Source organism: Equus asinus, chromosome 27 (assembly GCF_041296235.1).
Source record: "Equus asinus isolate D_3611 breed Donkey chromosome 27, EquAss-T2T_v2, whole genome shotgun sequence".
Lineage (NCBI taxonomy): Eukaryota > Metazoa > Chordata > Mammalia > Perissodactyla > Equidae > Equus > Equus asinus.
The window spans coordinates 35,936,119-35,959,291 of record NC_091816.1 but is presented as its reverse complement, the minus strand read 5'-3'; the positions used below and the strand labels follow the sequence as shown (position 1 = coordinate 35,959,291).

Sequence of the window (23,173 nt, the reverse complement as noted above, 5' to 3'; positions counted from 1 at the left end):
TCATGAACATGGAGGTGCCAGCACCGCACCCAGGCTGTCCAAAGGCCCCGAGAGACTAGGCCACCCAGTGGGCTGGTTATGACGCCCGGTGTGGCTTCTCCTATTTGCCATCCCTGCCTCCCTGCCTTACTCGTCTTCCCTCATTCCTGCTTCCCTGGAACTGCCCCTAAAACTTCATTCCTTGAGCTGATTTCTAGGGAATCCCAAATAAAGCAGGGAACTCTGATCAGAGGATCAACTTCCAATGCAAGCCCCAAGACCTAGAGAAGTGATTCTCACGAGGTACCCCGGCTGTGTAAATAGCTGTCAATAAAATGCAGCTGAGCTGGAAGACGAGTCCATGTTCTTCCTGTATTGTCAGGTCCTGCGGCCAAGAACGGTGGTCCCCATTCATGCTTCTTGTCACTCTACAGAGGCTTTCTCTATTTCTCTGCTTACCTCCTCTCTTTATCATCTGCCCTACTTCAACTCAACAAGACCACATCTTCTTATTACAGTTCCTTCTTCGCTATCTTGTATTAATCCTGGGTCATTCCTAGAAATAGTCTTCCATTACATAACACCTTTAACAATGTCAGAAGGACCAAAACAATCAGAGAAAAGCAGCAAATCAGGGATCCTGGGGTAGCAGAAAGGAAGGTGACTCAGGCAGTGATGCTAAAACCGCCCCGGGGATGGAGAGACAAACCGTGGACCCACCAGGACAGATGGACACGGGCCTTTATCTCACAGCTCGCTCTGTGTGGTTACGTAGTTGCTGGTCCCTGTGCTTGCTATGACTTCATTTAGATGCAGCCCTTGATGTTTGTTTTCACCTCTAGGCAAGAGAGGTGGGGAAGGTGCTCCCACCTCAGGGTCTGCACACACGCTTTCCTCTGCCAGGACAGCCCCTGCCCCACTTGTACGTAGCTGGATCCTTGTCACCCGTCACATCTCAGCTGTGACGCCGTCTCCCCAGAGCCTTTCTGGACACTGTCTACAATAGAGAATCCTCTCCCTGTTGTTTTGTGCTTTTGTTTGTCATTATATCCCAAAAGCCCAGCCCAGTTCCTGAGGGCTCGGCCCCTTTTGGTTAAGGAAGCCAGTGAATTGATAAGTAGATGAAAGATGAATGTGTTGCCTCTGTTCCTGAACCCATCTACACGTGGCCTCAGGTGGCGATTTGTGTTTTCGTTTCCTCCTTCCTTTGGGAACAAACTCTACAAAGCAAAGAAACACAGATGTGGGATTGCCATGGCTTACAGCTGTGTTTTCATTAATGACCCCTGACCAGCACCAGCCTTCCAATCCTGCGAGGTGGTCCCTCCCACCAGCCCAAGGCTCTCCTGCTTCTTTCCTCTCGTCTATTGTCAAAATTTGCTCTGAGCAAAAGATCTGAGCAATGGTCTCTACACCAGAAGATGTAATGGGGCGAGCTGGTTAGCTGCCCTGTGCCTCCCAGAGGCAGCCCCGTTTCAGCAGAGCAGGGAATCTGAAAGCAAAAGTGCTGATCTCTAGAACCCCGCAACAGCAAGCCCGTGGCAGCTTCACTTGGAGAGCAGGCAGGGCTCACCACCTTAAGGGGCACCGTCTGCTTACTGCAAGAGTAGTGCTCGTTCTGAGTACCTGCTGAACACCTAGCAAAAGTCCAGCTCCATAAAGACAGCTGAGGGATGAATTTAAAAACACACATCAAAACTGTAGATGGCATCAGTAAGCTCACAACTGACAAATCCTCAGTTTCCTGATCTTTCAACGTCCTGCCCAGCTGTCTTTCTCCTTTCCTCCTCTTCCTTCCCACTTTTACAAACAGGAAGCTTAGGGAGCACTCCTGATCAAACTTAGGGCTAAAAGAATGTTTATGCTGTTGATGGGAAAAGTGGTCGGATTGATTTTAAATAGATCCTCATCAAATCTAAAATCTACCTAACAAGCTGCCCTCTTTAATACCCCTAGAATATAAACACAGAAACGTAAAAGGTCTTTAAACGAGCAATTCTCAGCAAGGGTCAAGTGTATCAGAATTGAGAGGAACCCTTTCAATTGTCACGTGCCACCACCCAGAGATTCTAAATTGCCGTTCTGGGAGTGGGGTGCCTCTCCTATTTACCCATCCCAGCGTGTGGCTACATCCTCTGCAGCGGTGTGTGGATATTATTGCTGAGGGCAGGGGGATAGCCCAACTGAGCTGGAACTAAGAGATAGCAAACCACTGCTCTAGTCTAAAGGGATTGTAATTATCATGAGCAATCTGCAATGCCCTCTCCATCTCCCCTGCATCACATACATCTGTCATGAACAGTGTTCCTTCAAACTTTTGCAGAAACAGTATTTTATCATTTAAATGAATGATTTCAATGCATTTAAAAATAGACTAGATATCTGATTGAAAGTGTGTATAAATAATAGGAAGGTATCTATAATAATGTTACGAGCTATACCAGCGAGATTCCTGTACTTATCTCTATGCCCAATATCCATAAGTCAGTCATAAGTAGGCAGTGTTCAGTAATCCTTCTCTCGTGATCTTCTGATAGCAAGTTTGATAATACCTAGACATTCTAGAAAGCTCAGTGGCCCCTGTATATTTTCTTCAAGATTCAAGTTTACCTCTGGTTCTGATTCCCATTAGTATTCCATCATGGGATCTCTGGGATTCCTGCCCATGGAAGCTGAAACAGGATTTACTTCTTTATTATTTTTCCTCAGAATGCTATTTGATGGAGGCCAAGGCTGGGAATGATTTTACAGTGGGGAACCAAAATGGCAACCCTTATTTCCTCTGGCTTCTGCAGACATATAGAAGTCATAAAAGACAAAAGATACCAGAAGAGGCTTTTAAAGATGAGGTTTCCAACACTTCATCACACAATTTTTGTGATACCAAACACCTTTTTCCACATGTAAGCCCTGCTGAGCATTAGACCCACCTGTCTCTGATATCTTATTGTGGATGATGTAAACCAGGTAGTCCGGAGGTTGTCCATCTTGTTTGCACATTAGAATCCCATATGGTGCTTATGAAAATCCTATTACTGAGTTTACCTAGAGTGATCAAATTCATGGAGACAGAAAGCAGAATGGTGGCTGCTAGGAGATGCAGGGAGGGGAAAACGAGAAGTTACTGCTTTATAGATTTGAGTTGCAGTTTTGGAAAATGAAAGAGTTCTGGAGATGGATGGTGGTGATGGTTTCAACCACTGTGAATGTATTTAATGCCACTGAGCTGTACACTTAAAAATGGTTAAGATGGTAAATTTTAGGCATTATCTATTTTATCTCAATTAGAAATTTGAAAACCATCCTAATGCCCTGGCCATCTTCCTGTCAAACTAAACCAGAATCTTTGGGGGGTAGTGTGCCTGATGGCAAGATTGAGAGCTGTGAGGATAATCAGAGTGCTCTCCATCTAGCAGAGACCAACAAACACTAACTCTCCTTCCGTTCTGTCCTTCAGTGTATATTTAGTGGTGGTACAGTGGGCAAGGAAGCAAATAATCTGAGATCCTGAAGTTTTTAAAGAAATTGGGAACGTTGGGGAGTAGGAAGAATGGGCCCCAAATAGACACTTAGGTTAATTAGATAATGCTGACTGCATTAATGTGTTCTTAAAGTTGGCAACTCTTTTTCATGTCCTATGATCATGTCACATGCTTCCCTCAGCTTCAGAGGTTGTTGGTGGCCCTGAATAACATCACAGAAGTTTTGAAGAATCATATTCTAAAACAGACTATGACAAAAACATGACTGAGAGACACGGAGCTTTATAGATCCAATGGACCTCAGAAATCAGGTCTTCCATTTCAACCCATTCCTTCACAGATGAGGACATCAAGAAACAGAGAAATAAACCGGATGACAGAAGGTCATTTTAAAGGGCATTGATATCCAGATAGTCCCCCAAAAGCCACTTCTGATGATTGTGATAAAGTAGGCTAACATATCCATCAATTATCTCTCGCATTTTGAAACTGACAAATTAGTGTATGCTTAACTAATAACGACCCATTCTCCCAGTAAACTATTTAAAGGGATATTATAATTTGATGAAAAAATTAATTTTACTATTGCAAATATTGAAAAGACTGGAAGAGGGAGAACGGTCCACGAGTTCTACTTAGTGGATTCTTTATTGGAAACAGTTTTGGCCAAATAAATGAGATCTGAAGCATTCACAGTGTGCCCTTTTCCAAAGGGACATACGGGTTCAAAGAGTGTGAACAGGAAAATACTGGTTATCGTAGTTCTTTAAGTAGTTCTTAAAAACACAGCCATGTTCTCTGAAAAAAAAGAGTAACCATTGGCAAATATTTTTCCTAGATTACTTCTGTTTCTAAGTAACAGTGAATCTTATAAAGAAAATGACATGTCTGCATCCAGCAATGGGCCTAGAAACATGAACTGCCTCTCAAATGTTTTTCAAAGTCAAAAAGCCCTTTGGAGCACCTCAGGGGGCTTTGCTGTTGTGAATTCAAATGCAGGATGTTGCTTTGTTGATGCGGAGAACGAAGAAGGAGTGGTCAGTCCCAGACTGCCCTCCTTCATCTTGTTTTACCCTGAGTGCAAGAGAGTAGTAAAGAAATCATTTATAGACCCAAGCCTGCTCCAAGAAATAAGATAATGCTTGGGTTTCAAAAAATAGAAGACAGTTCTTTGACTATTCCTCTCAGGAACATGGAGTGCAAAAAAGATTATGTCATAAGAAGGGGAAATTTTTCCAACAAAAATCCTAGCTTGAGTGTTTTTAAAATTTTGCTCATTAACAAAATCCCAAATATGTATTTAATTTCTAACTTTTTAGAAAATGTTAACTTGTTTTCATGCATTTTTTTCCAGCTTTGTTGAGACACAATTGACAGATAACATGGTGTAAATTTAAGGTGCACAATATGATGATTTGATACATGTATATGCTGGGAAATGATTAACACAATAAAGTTAGCTGACACATACATCACCTCACTTTGTTACCTTTTTTGCCTGGTGAGAACTTTGAAGATCTACTCTCTCAACAACTTTTAGGTATAAAAAACAGTATTATTAACTACAGTCATCATGTCATACATTAGATCCACAGAACTTGGTTCCTTTTATTAGTAAACTGATTTTTTTTTTAATCTGATGAGAAAGAGCAGGCTGAATATTTCAATAATTTCTTAATGATGATATCTGTATTTTCTTCTTGTTATAAAGATTAGCAACCATGTATATAAACTATCTAGCAAATAGTAGGGACTCAGTGCCTAATCCAGAATATGGAGGAAATAAATAATTGCTGTCTTCTTTGGAGTAATTATATTCCTAAAAATTTATCTGTAAATCAAAATTCTGCATGTTGAATCAACAGTTATCCTTGCCTTACAATATGTAAATATAAATGCATTCCTTATATAAAAATAAAAATAAATGATTTAACAAACATTTGCTGAACACTTGCTGTGATCCAGAGACTGGGCTAGGCACTGGGAATATAATAATGAAGAAAACCAAGTCTATTCTTTACAGAGCTAACGCTCTTCTCATTCTGTGTATTAAATTAAAATTGTAAACATAGACACATATATGATTTTGGGTGCTGGTGAGTGCAAGGAAGTTGAAGGAAAGCATAGAGTAGTGAGGGGAGGTGAATGAAAAGCCATTTCAGAGAACATGGTGAGGAAGAGGTGTTGGGCAAAGACCCAAAGGAGGTGAAGGTTGGGGCCTGAGAAGACCTGGGTCATCTATGCTCAACACATCACGAAATATCTCTGAGCAGCGTTGAAAGGATGGAAGATACCAACCTATGGAGAACATAAATAACTAAGTGGAATCATAGAAATACAGAAGAACTAAAGGGAAAGCTGATTTAAATGTGATACCAATAGTTTATATCTCTGCTCCAACTTAACGTATAATTAAATTTTTCACTACAGCAAGTGAAAAAAAAAAATAGAAAATAAGAAAAATAATCCAACAAACTAAGAAAATAGGTGGATGTACAGGATGGAAATGAGGAGAATCCCCCAGATCTCTCTCCACTATTCTCTCCATCCATTGACAAGACAACGTTATCTCATTGATGCCCTTGAACACCAAAAAAATAGAATCTGCAGTGGCTTACAATTTGCCTATGTTTCCCTCATGCCTCTATCATTTGAAAAATAAGTCAATGAAAGAACTTAATAAAAAAGCAATTCTTAAGGAAAAGAACACCAAATCTATTTCCTGGTTTATATGCTATTTGGAAGTGCAATTCTTTGTATTTTCCTGTAACGAGGCAGGAGGCTCTGATGTCACTGAAACTGACCAATGGAAAAACTAAAGCTTGCTGCAGCATTTTAATAGGTATAAATAAGATTATCAATTTATAACTATTAAAGGAAGAGAGTTGAATGCGGAAATGAGTAGAAATGAGCAGCAGTTTATCAAGAGACTTGGGTTATGGATTTTTTCCACTTCCCATTGATTATGCAATTTTTCTTTATGTACCCCAGTTTTTCCTTCCATCTGATGAGACGTAATTCCATTTGAACATCCCTTAACTGCATAAAGTGTATTTATGTGAGATCCTTGGAGAGAAATGTGCTAAGACACAGGAACAAAAGTTATTAGCTTGAATGGTGATCTATAAATATCAATAATGTAAATTAAATATTTAGTTTTTATGTCAGAACTATCAGTCTTCCAATGCCCAAACTCCCTTTTGAGCATAGGTCATGTTTTAAGAAAAGTTGATAATCTGTTCTGTGGCCAGTGGGGGTTAACTTAATTAGTTTAGCAGGGGACTAATGAGGCTGTGATCGTATATCCTGAGGGACAGGCTTGTGAGTTTCAATTTAATCCAATTCAACAGAAAAACGTATCTGCCATGTGTTGGGCACAGTAACAAATAAAATCAAGACCTCATAATCTAACATGATAGAAACATAAATCTCACATAAATGTATGTTTGTATCATTGCAAGATGATTCGAAGGTGGTGGAAACATAAATATGTGGCATAAACACAAAGGTGATTGGAAAAGTTTAAATAACAGGATGAAGTAAGGTGGGAGTAGAGACTAATTGTCCTACAATAGAAGCCAACTGTGGGGGTGGGGGAGGGCAGAGATGATTGGGATACATTCTGTTTCACGAAAAATAAATCCTTGGGAGAACCATGGAATATTGTCAGAACTCCTCAATCTTCTGTCTCTGAGCTCCTCATCTGTTTTTGTATTCACCTGGCCCTACGTCACTTGTGGAACATATGTTAACTGAGAATAGGTGTCACAGGCAGTGTAGGTGTGGCAGGAGGGCAAACCATACTCAGCTAAGACTATCACTAAGAATTTAAAGCAGAAGGACAGAACAAGGAGGGCAGCAGTTGACACTCTGAAGAGGAAGGAATTTTAGAATAGATACTGCAGCTTATACAAATCCAGGAGCGTTGTTAACTGGGGTTCCGTCCTGAAGTTTGGTGAGAGGGGCACATATGAAAGAGAAGAGAAGAAGGCTATGGAAGCAGATGAGAAGGCCAAGTTTTAGAGAAATCAGGGAGGCCCCAATTCAATTTCAGTATCTATTAAATGTGTACAGAATTTTTTTTATTGGCACCTAAGCTAACGTCTGTTGCCAATCTTCCTGTTCTGTTTTCTCTTCTTCTTCTCCCCAAAGCTCCCCCAGTACATAGTTGTATATTCTAATTGTAGGTCCTTCTTGTTGTGCTAGATACAGAATTTTTTAAAGGATAGACTTCAAGCTGCGAAATATATATAAATAATAATATACAGATAACCTATAACACATGACAATATATATAAAATAGATATATTTTCAGAAATATATATAACGTATAATATTTTTGTAATATATAAAAACCCCATCACATCCGGCAGTGTGTAGTACTGCTGTTGCTAGTCTATAATCCTTTGTGCAAATTAGATGTGACCTCCTCTCACAGTAATAAATTAGAACAAGGTTTCCCCTCTGAATGAGCAGGAGTAACCCCGTGCTAAGGCGCATGGCTTGGAACGCTGGGCTCAAGGCTGGATTTCAGCCATATCTTAACTCCTCACATGGCTACTTTGTGATGGCCACAAACTGCACGTCCCTATCCAGTGGGCCTGCATCATACGTGTGAAAAAATTTAGCCATTATAATTTTCCTTATTACAAATCATTTAGGTCAACAGGGGCTTTGAGGAGAATAAGACACAGTTTCAAATTCCAGCTCTAACCATGACAAGATACACTATCTTGTCATGTTAACATTCTGAACTTCAACAGCTATATTTGCAAAACGGGGGATAATTATATCCGCCTGTACATGGGGTACATATCCTGCCAGCACAGGAAACAGATGAATAATAGATGCCAGGACCCATCTGTCCGTACTCCAGCCCCATTCCTTGTATATTGGTATCTGAATCTTTCCATCAATCTTTTCATAAATATTCAGTTCTAGTGAATGTAGTTTGTCTTTTAGAGGGTGATCAATGGTGAGGAAAACTGTCCCCAAATTGATCTGAATTCAAATAAGAAAGCTTTGCATTTTAGGCTTCTTGTATTTAGAATTCTTTACAGATAACACTGGAATTAATGTTTAGATTGCCTATGGAAAAAAAGATTTCCAAAGAAACAAGAATCATAGAATAAATAAAATCAGATGAGGAATATTTTACCAACTTAATAAAGTGAGCTCTTTTCAAAGAAAAACAGCGCCAAATTACATATAATTACAGTGCTAAGTACAAATGAATTCCATCCACTCATCATGACAATGTTGGTCATTAGTTTGGATTATATGTTAGTCATTAGTTTTGATTATAAGAATTTAGAAAGAACTGAATTGCCTTTCATTAAAAACAGTCTCAAAAGTACTTTCAACAATTAAGAATATCCTCCCTCTGTTTAAAACACCAACATTCATAGTGAGTTTGTTATATGCTGGGCACATCCCCATGTCATTTCACTAAATGGTCATGAGGTTTCTTTACATGGCTGTGATCTACCAGTTTGCATTTGAACACACATGGATTCTCCTGTCACATGAGTGGAGGAAGTCAAACAACAAATAGATCTTGCACATCTGATGACCATCATCACTGCACAGTCCCGAACAAGCAATAGAGATGACCCTAAATTTTAATTTAATTGCAACATAGCAAATATCTCAGTCGCCTGTTTCTTTCCTTATATGCTCTTTCTCCTCATAACTCCAACAAGAATAATCTCCAGTTAGAATCACCCTCCTGATAGCTTTCCATTCTGGCCCTATCCTGCTTTCTCCATTCTCCTTCTCCACAGAGCACTTTTCAAAAAAATCACTTGAATGAGAATCCCCTTCTCAGACTCTGCTTCAAAGGAACTTGACCTAAAATGTTAACTCCCTAATGTGTACCCCAAATTGGTGATATTTAACTTACAACCATTTTGACTTCCTGCTCCATTTGAACCACGACAGACACTACTAGGGAGTGAAAAGTATTTCAGGATCACACCTGCACTTCTGTTTCCTTTTCATGTAAAACAAGGTATCATTTTACTGTCGTCATTCCAGCCATCCTACAGAGAATTTCATTCTTTCTCTACCCTTTTCCACATTACTGTTGCTGCTCTAGTTTCACTGAGTAACCCTCTTTCTTCTTCCCCCAATAGTATCACTACTTTCTTTCAATTTGCAGCTCATTTTAGCAGCCTAAACTCTCTACACATCTCTTTGTTGTTTCTCTCTCAAAAATGGTGAGATTAAAAGAAGGAAAAACACATTTCTTGCTCATTTATATTTTTATTTTGCAGCTTATTCCTAACATGAGTGTCCATCTGGTAAATTGGCAAATGGTGTTTCTTGAACTAATTGAAAGGAATGTAAAAATCCAAAGAAACAGCACTGTTATAATCACTCCTACATTCATAATGTAACAACTGGAAGGCAGTCTTTAGCTCATCACGATCCTAGTAAAAAGAATCATAACACTTTCTGAAATAATTGTATTGACTGCCATTTACATTCATCATTATAAAACTTTATCTAATGAAGTAATTATGAGGCTATAGTTAAGTTTTTACCCCATCTATTTTTTTAAACATTAACCAAAATGCATTAGAATATGGAAATGGTTAAAAACAGGAAAAAAAAAAAAAGCCCTGGAGTTAAATTTTTATTATTGGCTCATACAGTGAAAGGCATCAACTCTAGAGAATCTGGAATTTTTGAGCACAATATGTTTTAGATTTCTACAAATAATCTAGCTGCATAAAATTGAGAAGCTGTATCTTCAAATCAAAAGGACAAAAGAGTTAAAAATGACCAGCTGAAATTATATATGTGTTAGACAATCACAAGCATTTCAAATAATTACTTTATCTCCTACCTGAAGTCGGAACCTGTCCTTCTGCCGTTTTCTGGAACCCCAGGATCTGGACACATGTCGGAAACCAAAGCAACACCTCCTTGACTCACTATAATAGAGAGAAACATTATTATAATCTTGTGCGACTTTTGCAGGAATAGCCAGAGAATCAATTTATTCAGGCAGATTTGCTTCTTAAATTATGATGACTTAAAATGCGATTTCTTTAAGAAAGAAGACAGTTTAGGTACATTAAAATAAATCTTTATTCTTATTTCTGAAAAGCAAAGACTTCTTAGCCAGTGAAAGTATGCCAATGTTCTTTGGTTCGAACTCTTCTTCTACTGAAGAGATCAAAATTTAATTTAAAAAACTTACTTGCTTATTATGATCAACTTTATGACAGATTACAATTAGTAGAATGGTGGGAGAAAAGCGTAGCATGGCCTACGTTTATACAAGAGAAAGCCCTCATTCATTCACCACGGATTACAATGGAGATGTCATCTATTAAGATCTATCCAAGAGATATTTTAAATAAAATCATCTGTTAGATTTTAAACATTGAACAGGTTTATCACTGAACTAAAAAAAGTGCCAGTCTTCTTGTACAGATGTGCTGTTTTATTTCCCGAATCTGTTCCATGAAGAGCCTTTCCTCCTGTTGAAATGTTGTACAATCACAGAATAGTTTTTAAAGGACGCATTTGCTTAGTGGATAGAGTAGTTCCTACTCCAACATCCATTCCATTCTATCTAATTTGTTTAAGTCAACCAAGGGAATTCCCTCTTTTTCTCCAGAAATTTGTTTAGGGGCCAGCCCTGTGGCCGAGTGGTTAAGTTCACGTGGTGGCCTAGGGTTTCACTGGTTCGGATCCTGGGCGGGGATGTGGCGCCACTCATCAGGCCACGTTGAGGCAGCGTCCCACATGCCACAACTAGAAGGACCCACAACTAAAATATATAACTATGTACTGGGGGGATTTGGGGAGAAAAAGCAGAAAGAAAAAAAAATAGATTGGCAAAAGTTGTTAGTTCAGGTGCCAATCTTTAAAAAAAATTGTTCAACAGTAGGCTTGTGGCCCGATTCAGTTCAACAAGACATGAGGGTATGTCTGTAGAAGTTCTTCTGGGAAGACATTCATTGAGCTAATAGAGACCATCTAGTTTTTAGTCTGGATCTTACTGTGTCTGGATTTTGAGCTTGGAACTGTTGGTACCATCTTGCTACACTCAAAGGATGGAGGCAACAGCATGGATGGAATAGAAGAAATATAACAAGAACCAGGACTCTCAATAACATGGTTAAGCCAGAAAATTGACCAACTCAGAAACCTACTGTGTCTTTGAATATCCTGTTGGATAGTTCATATGTTTCCTACAGTTTAAGCTCATTTAAATAGATGCAGCTGAAAACATGCTTACAAATATATATTTTCACATACTTTAGATGATTCCATAAGAAGAAAAAGTATTTGTCTGGGTAGATATTGAACTCCTTAAGCATATTATTAAAAGTTTGCACAAGAAAGCACCAATAATTATAGCAAGATTTATTTTTCATTGCTAAATTAGGATGGAATTGGGATATGGATATAACCTTTCACTAACTTCAAATCTTGCTAGAATATATTTAATGAATTTATTGGAAACATTTACTTCATCATTCCAAATTGATTCATCTATATTTCTCACAAGTTTTTGTTATTTTTAAATCATCTAAAAAGTAATTTGCTATACAGTGTGAGAAATGGATTAGACTCTAAAATTTTCTTTCCTAAATATTTAGCTTTCTCAATATCATTTTAAAGTAATTCAGCTAGTTGGGCAATGATAATAAGATGGTGGAATAGAAAGCCCCAGGCCCTCATTTCTCCATGGAAACACCAAAAAAAAAAAAACCTACAGATGGACTAAAATAATTTTTAGGAGCTCTGGAAACTAGTCAAAGATCTACAGCAACCAAGTAAATGCCCGATGAAGGAAAAGCCACATTCACAATGGTAGGAAATTTCACAGGATTTTTACTTGCCCCTTACACCTTCCCCAACATGGCACAATACAGTCGAGAGGAAGTGGCCTAATTCCTGATTCCCTCCCTGAGGATGGAGGAGCAAAGAGAAAATTGTTTACAATGTTCTGGCCTGCGGGCTGCTTGAGAGACTAGTTTTTGTTTTTCCTGACTTGGAGCTCAGATGGGAATGACAGCTGGAGCCATGGAAGGCATGGAAGGCAATGGCACACACAGCTGCGTTTAGAAATTGCACAGGGACTCAGCCACGTGGGGACCTGGGACAAGAAAATATAGGCAGAGGAATACAATAAAACATCCAAGACCCTGAGAAGAAGCTCAAGTGAGTCTCTTGAAGAAATTAAGATATTTTAAAGCAGCTTGGGGGTGGAGAAGCACACACGCAGACCCAGGCAGGACACGGGCCCAGGAAAGACCTGCGAAGACCTAAGTTTTCACGTCATTCTGGTCTCAAGGCTCAGCAGTCCACTAACTAATAAAGGTTATCTGCACCACTCTACAGAGACTGGGAGAGGTGGCTGTTTCTTTCAAACCTCCAATTTATAACAAAGATCAAAAGGCATACAAAAATAGGCAAAGATGGCCTATTCAAAGAAGTAAAATTAACCTCCAGGAATAGTCCCTGAAGAAACATGTGTTGGACTTACTCGACCAACACTTCAAAGCAACTGTCTTAAATTTGAATTTAAATAAATAATGTCTGAACGCTTCTTAAATTTAAGGAAAGACATAGATATACAAATCCAAGGAGCTCAACGCACTCCAAGAAACTCGAGGGGCCCCACAATGAGACACATAATCAAACTGTTGAAAGACAGACAAAGAAAGAATCTGGAAAACAGAAAGTGCAAAGTAACTCATCACAAACAAGAGATCCCCAATAAAACTCTCAGATTTCTCAGTAGAAACCTTGAAGGCCAGAAGGCGATGGGGAAAAATATTTAAGGGCTGAAAGATGATTTCTACATCATTTAAAAGACAAATGCATAAAAATAATTATAAATCTACATTAATAGGTACACAACATATGGAGATGTAATTTATGACATCAATAGCTCAAAGTAGGGGGTGGGGTTATAAAGGAGTAAATTTTTTGTATGTTATTTAAGTTAAGTCGGTCTCAATTTAAGATATATTGTCATAACTTTAGGATCTTATGTGTAATCTCCATGGCAACCACAAAGAAAATATCTATGGAATATACACAAAAGGAAACGAGAAAGGAACCACCCTATGTTACTACAAAAAATCACCTAAACACAAAGAGAGATAATAATGGTGGAAATGAGGTACAAAAAAGCTATAAGACATACAGAAGAAAACAAAATGGTAAAAATGAGTGCTTCCCTATCAGTAATTCCTTTAAATGGCAATGGAATCAGCTCCATGTATAGGCTGAACTGTGTCCCCCAAAAATTATTATGCTGGAGCCCTAACCCTGCAGTACCTCTGAATATGGCTGCATTTGGAGACAGGGTCTTTGAAGGGGTGATTGAGTTAAAATGAAGTCATTAGGGTGAGCCCCAATCCAATATGGCGGCTGACCTTGTAAGAAGAGGAGACTAGGACACAGACACATACAGGTGGAAGACCAAGGGAAGACACAGGGAGAATACAGCCATCAACAAGCTAAGGAGAGAGGCCTCAGAAGAACAACCCCACCAAATCCTTGGTCTCAGATTTCCAGCCTCCAGAATTGTGGGAAAATAAATTTCTGTTGTCTAAGCCAGCCAGTGTGTGGCACTTTGTTATGGCGGCTCTAACACACTAATATGCTCCCCAATCAAAAGACATAGATTGGCAGAATGGATTTAAAAAACAAACCAAACAACAACAACAACAAAAAACAGTCTACAATTACATGTTCTCTACAGAGCCAGAAAGTAGAATCGTGGTCACCTGAAGCTGGCAGAGAAAGGCCTGGGGAATTATTGTTTCACAGCCATAGAGTTTCAGTAGGGGAAGATGAAATTTTTCTGGATGGATGGTGATGATAGATGCACGACAATGTGAATGCACTTAATGCCACAAAACTGTATAGTTAAAAATGGTTAAAATGGTAAGTTTTTTGTATCTTACCACTGTGTGTGTGTGTGTGTATTCCAACAAGTCCTAAATCTGTGAACTACCAGCACATCAACTTTCATCAATCTGACAGTTCTACTACTTTTTTCCCCAACCTCATGGTTTCATAGTCTGTATCACATGCCAGGGCAGGGTTCTCAATCAGTAGGCAGTGGTCTTCTAAAGTCTATAAAATTTATTTCCTAAATAGATTCTAGTTTTAATCATCTCAAACCCCAATGCAGGATATTACTTCCACCATATTTTTTTCTGCCATCACCAGTTAGAAGTCTCCTATATCCCCTCAAGCAGAATAGTGATTTCTCTGCCAAATCAAGATGAATGGCTGTCACTGTTTTTATCAGAAGTAGTCTATTCCTGGGGGCTGGCCCCATGGCCGAGTGGTTGGGTTTGCATGCTCTGCTTCAGCAGCCTGGGGTTTGTTGGTTCAGATCCTGGGTGTGGACCTACACACCGATTATCAAGCTGTGCTGTGGCAACGTTCCACATGGAAGAACTAGAATGACCTACGACTAGAATATCCAACTATGTACTGGGGCTTTAGGGAGAAAATAAAAAAGAGGAAGATTGGCACAGATGTTAGCTCAGGGCCAATCTTCCTCATCAAAAAGCACTAAAAAAAAAGAAGTCCTCTACTCTAGTATGGTTATTTCATTATTCTACAGTACAAAACTGGTCTAAAACACAATATAAAGGCTTAGAAAGGTCTACTATTTCGTCTTTTCTATTTTTCTCACATGGAATAGTAATAAAAAGAAATAGGAGAGATTGGAGGTACCCATCCAAGTCATATCAAAACACTCTGGATCTTTTCTGTGTGTCTGTGTGTGTGTGTGAGAGAGAGAGAGAGAGAGGAAGATTGGTCCTGGGCTGACATCTGTTGCCAATCTTCCTCTTTTTGCTTGAGGAAGATTGTCACTGAGCTAACATCTGTGCCAATGTTCCTCTATTTTGTATGTGGGATGCCACCACAGTGTGGCCTGATGAGTGTTGTGTAGGTTGGCCGCAGGACGAACCTGCAAACCCTGGGCTGCCGAAGTGGAGCACACGACCTCAACCACTACAGCACCAGGCAGCCCTGGGTCCTTTTTAAACACAAGGTTGAAGTTGCTTATCGATTCAAGAAAGAGTACTTAATTGGAATTCTGTGAGGACACAGAATGGATTAGACAAGCCTGAATGGGTTGCAGATGGCAGAAGATAACAGAAAAGTGATGAAAGACTAAATGTAAAATATGGCTGATTTTCTGAAACAGAGATTTCCTTGTAATAAGATAATGATGGAAAAAAACACAGTGACAAACAGGTTATGTAGAAGTAAACAATAAGCTCGATAAATCCCAACTATCTATTCCATCAGCATCATGAGCAATTAATTTCCCTGAACACTTTAGCTTCAAAGTTAGAAAGAGTGAGATCAATCTGCCTCATGCAGGATTCCAAGTGCCTCAAAGAGACATTTTCAAGAGAGGAATTACCGGACTTAATATCATTTTAACTCTAATTTTGTTGAATTATATCTTTTCAAATCGCACAGGATGCATGTCATAGATATTAATAAATATCTTAAACTTTAGTCAAAACCTTGGAGATGAAAATCAGAACTGGAAATGTTCAATAGGTAGATTCATCACCCATCATTAACTAACACGAAAGCAAGATGCAAAACTATGCAAGTGGATAGACAGATATAAATTAGACAGTTTGTAAATGACTTTAATAAATTTTGATTTAAAATGTGCAAATTATATTCATGTTCATATATTGAAATGACTTTTTCAAAGCATGTTGATTCACAATATCTCATTACATCCTCATGAGATTTGTATGGGGTACGCAGAGCAGTAAGGAATATACTTCTCCCATCAAATTATCCTGCTCTTTGAGGACATGTCTTGTGACTGTCAATTAAAACCCAACATGAATTTATTTGGAGCAAACTATACAGCTGGACTAGTGCTACAGTGAGGGAAACAATGAACACAAAAGAAGTATAAACAACTACTTCTGTGATAACGGAGATGATAGACGAACAAATTTGTGGAGGCAAGATTTACATTAGTGAAATAATCAGAATTAATTAGAAATGAAGTGCTAACTAAGAATAACAACGAAGACATAAAATTAAACATACAATATTTGCTAGAAACCTCAAGTGTCACTTACATATGGTCTTAAATTGAATCTATATCACCTTTCCATGAGGTGATAATATTAAACCCATTTTACAGGAAAGAAAACTGAGGCTAGAGTTATGACCCAATTGATTCCAAAATCCAGGTTCCTTTCTCTACACTTGCTGCAATGTGCTAATGAGATATTTTATATTAAAACTTTGTCAATTAAAGTGAGGCTTTGAAGACATAATTTTTAAAAATTTCTTAATAATAAAATTTCTTTTATAATAAAAAAGACACTGAGCACCAAAAAGTGAAGGTAAAAGGTGTTCCGTCTATATTCCGAATCAAACATACCCATGGGAAGCCATGTGGTTCAAACCATGAGTCTTTAGTTCAAATATCATCTGGCAGCAATTTTCCTGCAGCGAAAAGACCAGATTCATTCCACATGAGGCCATAAGCCACCTCCAGGCACTAGAACTATGGGTTGGCTTGCATATTAAATCTTCATGTATGATGCCATTTTCTTGAGTTAAAATCCAGTTTGCATACCTTTGGAATAAATAATCCAAATAAGAGCCATTTAAATAAACTCATACTTTTGGGTGAAATTGCTCCTGTGGTTTCTTATAGCATACTTTTATTGTTGATACTTTTTTCTTTAGAGACCTGAAGACACGGATCAACCTTGAGATTAATTCTAACCACTTCAAGCCTTCCGAGAGGTGACATATGTTTCTAGCTGCATAACAATCAGGAACATTGTTATAGAGAACACTTTCTGTTTGAAATTCCTTAGCAGCAATCTCTCCACTCTGTTGATGACCTTTAGATGACAGACACTCCACTCTAGGTATGTGTGCTTGGGGGTTACTGTAGACTTCAGACTTCTCTGCTACGATCAGTCTGAAATAAGTCAACACTGACATTTGTTCCTTCAACATTTGATAGACTCAGTCTTACATCACTGAAATGAAAAGCAATACCTACTTTTTAATGCATTTCCCCTTTTTGATTTGCAAAAGGTTTTATCCCAGCAAGAGTATCCATATTACTCCTCCCTCAAAAACCTTAATACTATGATTAATATATCAATAAATCAAATTGATTTGGTCACTCCTAAAATTCTCATTTTCTCAGAATATTTGCATGTGTAATTTCACTCTGTGTATCAGTCAGACATTTTGCAAATGAGTAATCAAGAAAGGGCACTGAGTTTGTGAGTTTTATAAAAACATTTCTTGCAGCATGTTGATGTCCATTTTGAAAATACTGCAAGATTTACTACAATAGCTGCAAGATACCTGCGAGGGGTAATAATTAGCACACAATGATATAACATGTGCATATGCTTCTATTTTATAAATTATAAATTATGAAGCTACATCTCCTTAAAGAAATAATGGCTATCACTTCCAGTAGTCCTGAGTTCACAGATATTAAAAGTCACTGAAAAGACTCTGGAGATTACTTAAAGTCATGCTATGATTTTTATTTACGTGGTCTCCACTGAACGTATCAGATTGCTTTTCTTCTGTTTCTAATTATCATATGTTATAAATCTGTAATTATGAAAGGGTAAGAATCTAATATTAATAAATATTCTATTTATTTCTACAAATATGTGTAAAACTTAACTTGTGTAAGGAGTTACAAGATATTAACATAATCAAGGAGGGGGAATCATGGCATGTGCTGTATGTGGCAGGCACTCTTACGTATATTACCTAATTTAGCCCTTACAAAATCTCTGTAAGGGAATGATTATTTGTCCTGTTTGAGAAACGAGGAAAGTGGAGTTTGGGGGTTCGTTAGCATACCCTATTGATTTAGCTGATAAGTACATCAGGGCTTCTGATTTCAAGCCCATATATTCTTACTCCATTAATTCACTTTTTTTCACTCTCAGCCAAGAGAGGAGCTTTCAAGGAGAAAATATTCGTTTAGGCACAAAAGGTTTTTAAAAATGTACAAAACTTATTTGCACTTCACACATATTTGAACTTATCAACATTATACTTCAGGTGTTAATGCCCATGTAAATGATCCTAAAGGTCCATGTGATAAAAAGCAGATTATAAAACAGAGTATGTGATACAGAGTTGTTTTTGTAAAAGTAAAATAGAAAAAAGAATGGAAAGGTTGATGCATATACTCCCTTAGTACCTAACTTAATTTGCTGCCTTACACACCACCCTAGTCATCAATTGTCTACCATTATAACTTAAGGGTGATATTAAGTTGTGCGTGTAAGTTTAAGCGGTGGTGGTATTTTTTATTATTATTATCTTTTGTCTTATTATAACGCTCTACAATGAAATTAGGTTCTTTCCTTGAAGAGAAAAAATATGTAACAGTGAAGCAAAGATCTCACTCTCCATGTCTTCTAGCCCACACATCTTTCTCTGGGAAACTTCCATGAACAACGTACAGCCATGACCTTACTCACCTTCCTTGTCCACGAGAGTGGGCCAAGGTGGGCACCTGGCCCAAATCAGGCCATGCTTCCATGAACACAACTATGGATTTGAATTTTAAAAATTCATCTGGGCCCTTAATATTTAACTTTTTGAGATCGTTAGTTATGATGTACAAAAGATAGGAGGCAGTAAGTCATGAAAGCTGTGACTGAAAGGATGCCATGAGGGAGACTGCAGGCATTGGGTGTTATAGCAAGCTCAAAGATGAGTAGGAGTGACAGAAGCTTCGAGGGAGAGCAGCTCTACACAGAGGGGTGGGCGCTCACACTTGCTGGTACCTAGAGAAGGATGGAGCAGCCTTGCAGAAAGAAGCCCACACACGTCTGTAGATCACATCTTAGCTCTTGAGGGGAACACTAAGAAAGTCACCAGCCTCTAGAGCCAACTTACTCGTGACTTCTCAGTTTGAGGGTATGTGCGTCCTCACAAGAACACTCGTTTCTTTAAGTGATTCTGTTAACTAAAAGAATCTTAGTTTGCTTTTTTAAAGCTATTATAAATTTAAAAAGGTGACCAAAATCCTGAACGCTAACAACATCAGATGCTGGGGAGGATGCGGAGCGACAGGAAAATGCTCCCTCACTGATGGTGGGAAGACAAGATTGTATGGCCATTTTGGATGAAAGTTGGGTGGTTTCTTACAAAACTAAACATACTCTTACAATGGGATGTAGCAATGAGACTCCTTGGTATTTACCCAAAGGAGCTGAAAACTTATGTCCACACAAAAACCTACACACGGATGTTTATAGTAGTTTTTATTCCTAACAGCCAAAACTTGGAAACAACCGAGATATCCTTCAGTAGGTAAAAGGATGAACTGTGGTCCATCCAGACAACAAATACTTTTCAGTGATAAAAAGAAATAAAAGCCATGAAAAGATATGGAGGAACCTTAAATGCATATTGCTGAGTGAAAGAAGCCACTCTGAAAAGGCCACATACCAGTAGTGTGATTCTAACTATATGACATTCTGGAAAAGGCAAAATTATGGAGGCAGTAAAAAGGCCAGTGGCTGCCAGGGATGGGAGGAGGAAAGGGTGAATAGGTGGCGCACAGAGAATTTTTAGGAAAGTGAAAATTCTCTGTATGTTACTGTAACGATGGATACACATCATTATATATTTGTCCAAAGCCACAGAATGTTCAACCCGAAGAATGAAACGTAATGTAAACTGTGGACTCTGGGTGACAATGATGTGTCAATGTGGGTTCATTGACTGCAACAAATGTACTATCTGGTGGGGATGTTGATAATGGGGGAGGCTGCACATGTGTGGGGCAGGGAGTATATGAGAAATGTCTGTACCTTCCCCTCAATTTTGTTGTGAACCTAAAATTGCTATGGAAAATAGTCTTTTAGAAAATAATAAAAGAAAGGGAAAAAAGAAGAAAGAAAGAAGAAAAGGAGGGATGATCAGAAGGAAAAGAGGAAAAGGGAGAGAATGAAGGAAGGAAGGAGGGAAGAGTAAAGGAAAGAGAAAAAAGAATTCGAACCTTTGCTTGAAGGTCTGGAGTGCCTGAGGGATGGATGAAGCTGGCTCTGCAGAGAGGAGCAGAGGGGCTGCTGGAGAGGCGGGCACCCCAGGTGAGGGAGCAGCTGAGCAAAGGCGCGGAGGTCAGAATGGATACGAAGTGTGCACAGAGCCAGGAGCAACTGCTTATAAAGGGGGACTTGTCCCGAGAAACACGGACATCCCAGGTTAGGTAGAGTCCAAAGTCAAACCACAAAGACTCTTAGAATGAAATTCTTAATGAGAAGCAGAGTCTTACTTCCTTCTTATACATTCTTCCACTTACGCATTCCACACGACTTTCAGATATGTTCTCCTTCATTATGTATGTGTGTGTGTGTCTGTTTAGTTACGTAGAGTTAAAGTTTAAAACTTAAAATGTGAACCACATATATATAATCAAATATAATTATTATGAAATATTTTCTTTGACCTTTGAATTGGATTTTTCATTGTTTTTAATGGTACCTACCATGGAGTACGCTTAATCAACATTTTTATGTTTCCTTACAAAATCAAACTTTCGTAGATGGAGAAAAGGTTAGCATTTAAGCTAATTTGGGGACATCTTTCACACTGAAAGGATAAAACATAGTTCCTGATAAATAAGGGAAAGTAATTAGGGATCTTTATTATAGGATATAAACTGAAAAATGAAATAGAAGGCTTGCGTTAGAAACATCACAGAAACTCAGTGATAAAAAAAATTAAAGGATAGAGTCCAAGTCCTTTATTTTTCAGTTCTGGAGACTGAAGTCCAGAAGGGTAAAGTCATTGGCAGAACTGGGATTAAACAGACGCTTCTAATGGCTGCAGGACCTGGGCAAGCTTGTTGTTCAACCTTTATGAGACTGCATTTTCTCCTCTGAAATATCTACCATGCAACATTACTGTGAAGATTTAATGACTCAGTGTATGCCACTAGCCTAGCATTGCTCAATAAAGAGAATATTACTGTAAGTATTTTCTCCTCTCCTTTTTCTCCTGTAAACACCTTGGGCTAAATTATTTCAGTATTTGCTCTCAACTCCAATATTCCATGAGTCTGTCTCTATGATTCTTATCCTCAGGGAAATTTCATCGAGGGATGTTGTAACACACAAGTTTACTTTATAAAAGGTTAGGGAAATGGAAAATACCCCAGGATAGACACAGAAAGAATACCAGTAAAATAACATTATATTGAAAGCAACATGCACTTTTCATAAAGTAAAAATAGAAAGATTACTTATATAGTGTAAGCAAAAGCTGAGAGCTGTAACTTTAGAATTGTCATTTAGAAACACAGAATTTAGAATCTCATAATTCAAACAAAACCAGTTGTACAGAAAATCATGCCTTTCAACTTAGAAGTAAGTGGATTTGAAATTTTGTTTTCACAGTATTTGTACTTGTTTCCTATAGTGTTATTGTGTTATGCTTAAAAGCCGGCAAGAGATGTTAATATATTTTTTGAACAGACTAGGCATTTTTATTCACAAGAAGAAAACAATTTAAGTGACTGTTTTTCTGATATGTTAGAGTAATCAAAATCACCACAGGGATAACACTTGAAAATAGAAATAGCAAATTCATTGTGGCCAATTCCATTTAGTTATTCAGCATCCATTCAGCAACATATTGACTGAACGCCAGGGCACAGTGGCTCTGGGTTAGCTCCTGAGGGATTTAACAAGGAGACCTGGTGGAGAAAACACCAAACAACAAAAACCCGAAGCAATATGTGTTGTTACAAATTGGAATAGGGTCTATGAAGAAAAGAACAGAATACCATTGCGGAGCAACAGATAGAGTAAAGGGAGCATGAGATTTAGATTTCGGAAGGGGGTCAGGGTTGGCCTCTGAAGGGAAAAGACATGTAAGCTGAAGTTTAAAGGCTGTGTGGGAATAAACTGAGGGCAGAGTGAACATAATAGTCCCCTGACAAGTAAACAGCAAAAGCCAAGCTCCTCAGGAGGGAAAGCCTTTGGAGAAGTCACCGAACTGAAAAAAGGCTAAATTGCACGTATCACTGAGCTTGAGAGGAAGTAGGAACCGAATGGGAACCACTGCAGGTGCTTGGGCGAGAAGGTCCGATTTATGTTACATCCTTCGCTCTGGCCCCTCCTAGTACTGGGCTGGAGAAGGTCAAACACAGATGCAGACGGGGGGAAGATACTGTCGACGTAGCCCAGACAAAAGACGGTGGTCGCTTGGAGGGGCATAGGGACCCGGAGATGGAGAGCAGCTGACAGATTTTCATTGTGTTGGAGATAAAATGGCAAAGATTCTGTGACTGGTTTGGTCATAAGGATTGAGGAAAATGGAGTTATGTGTCTGAAGCAACTAAAGAAAGAAAATTATCATTTACTGAGGTGGGGAATGCAAGAGGGGAATTGATTAAGACCAGAAGGGAAGCATCCCATTTTTAATCTGTGATATTGCAGACGCCAATAGACAGCTACGTGGACACGTGAACCAGTCTCTTGGATATCTGTGTCTGGCTGGGGAGAGGTGATCTACTACAGAAACATGGGGTCCATTATCATATAGGTGATATTTAAGATCACGGGAATCGTTGATGTGATCCAGAATGAGACTGGAACACTCTATCCCACCCTTGAACCACCCAAGCACGTTTCTTGGCATGTGCTGTTCCTCCTGCCTGAAAT

General features: G+C 38.6%; 1 protein-coding gene across 2 annotated transcripts in view; it reads right to left on the bottom strand.

Annotated features, from left to right (window-relative positions):
• Positions 1-23,173, bottom strand: part of CSMD1 (CUB and Sushi multiple domains 1) — a 1,835,848-nt gene that overhangs the window by 556,786 nt on the left and 1,255,889 nt on the right. For both annotated transcript variants that reach the window (XM_044760557.2, XM_070499942.1), the window contains one exon: positions 10,312-10,399. In XM_044760557.2, the coding sequence (XP_044616492.1) occupies positions 10,312-10,399 (88 nt within the window). The remainder of the gene's footprint in view (positions 1-10,311; positions 10,400-23,173) is intronic.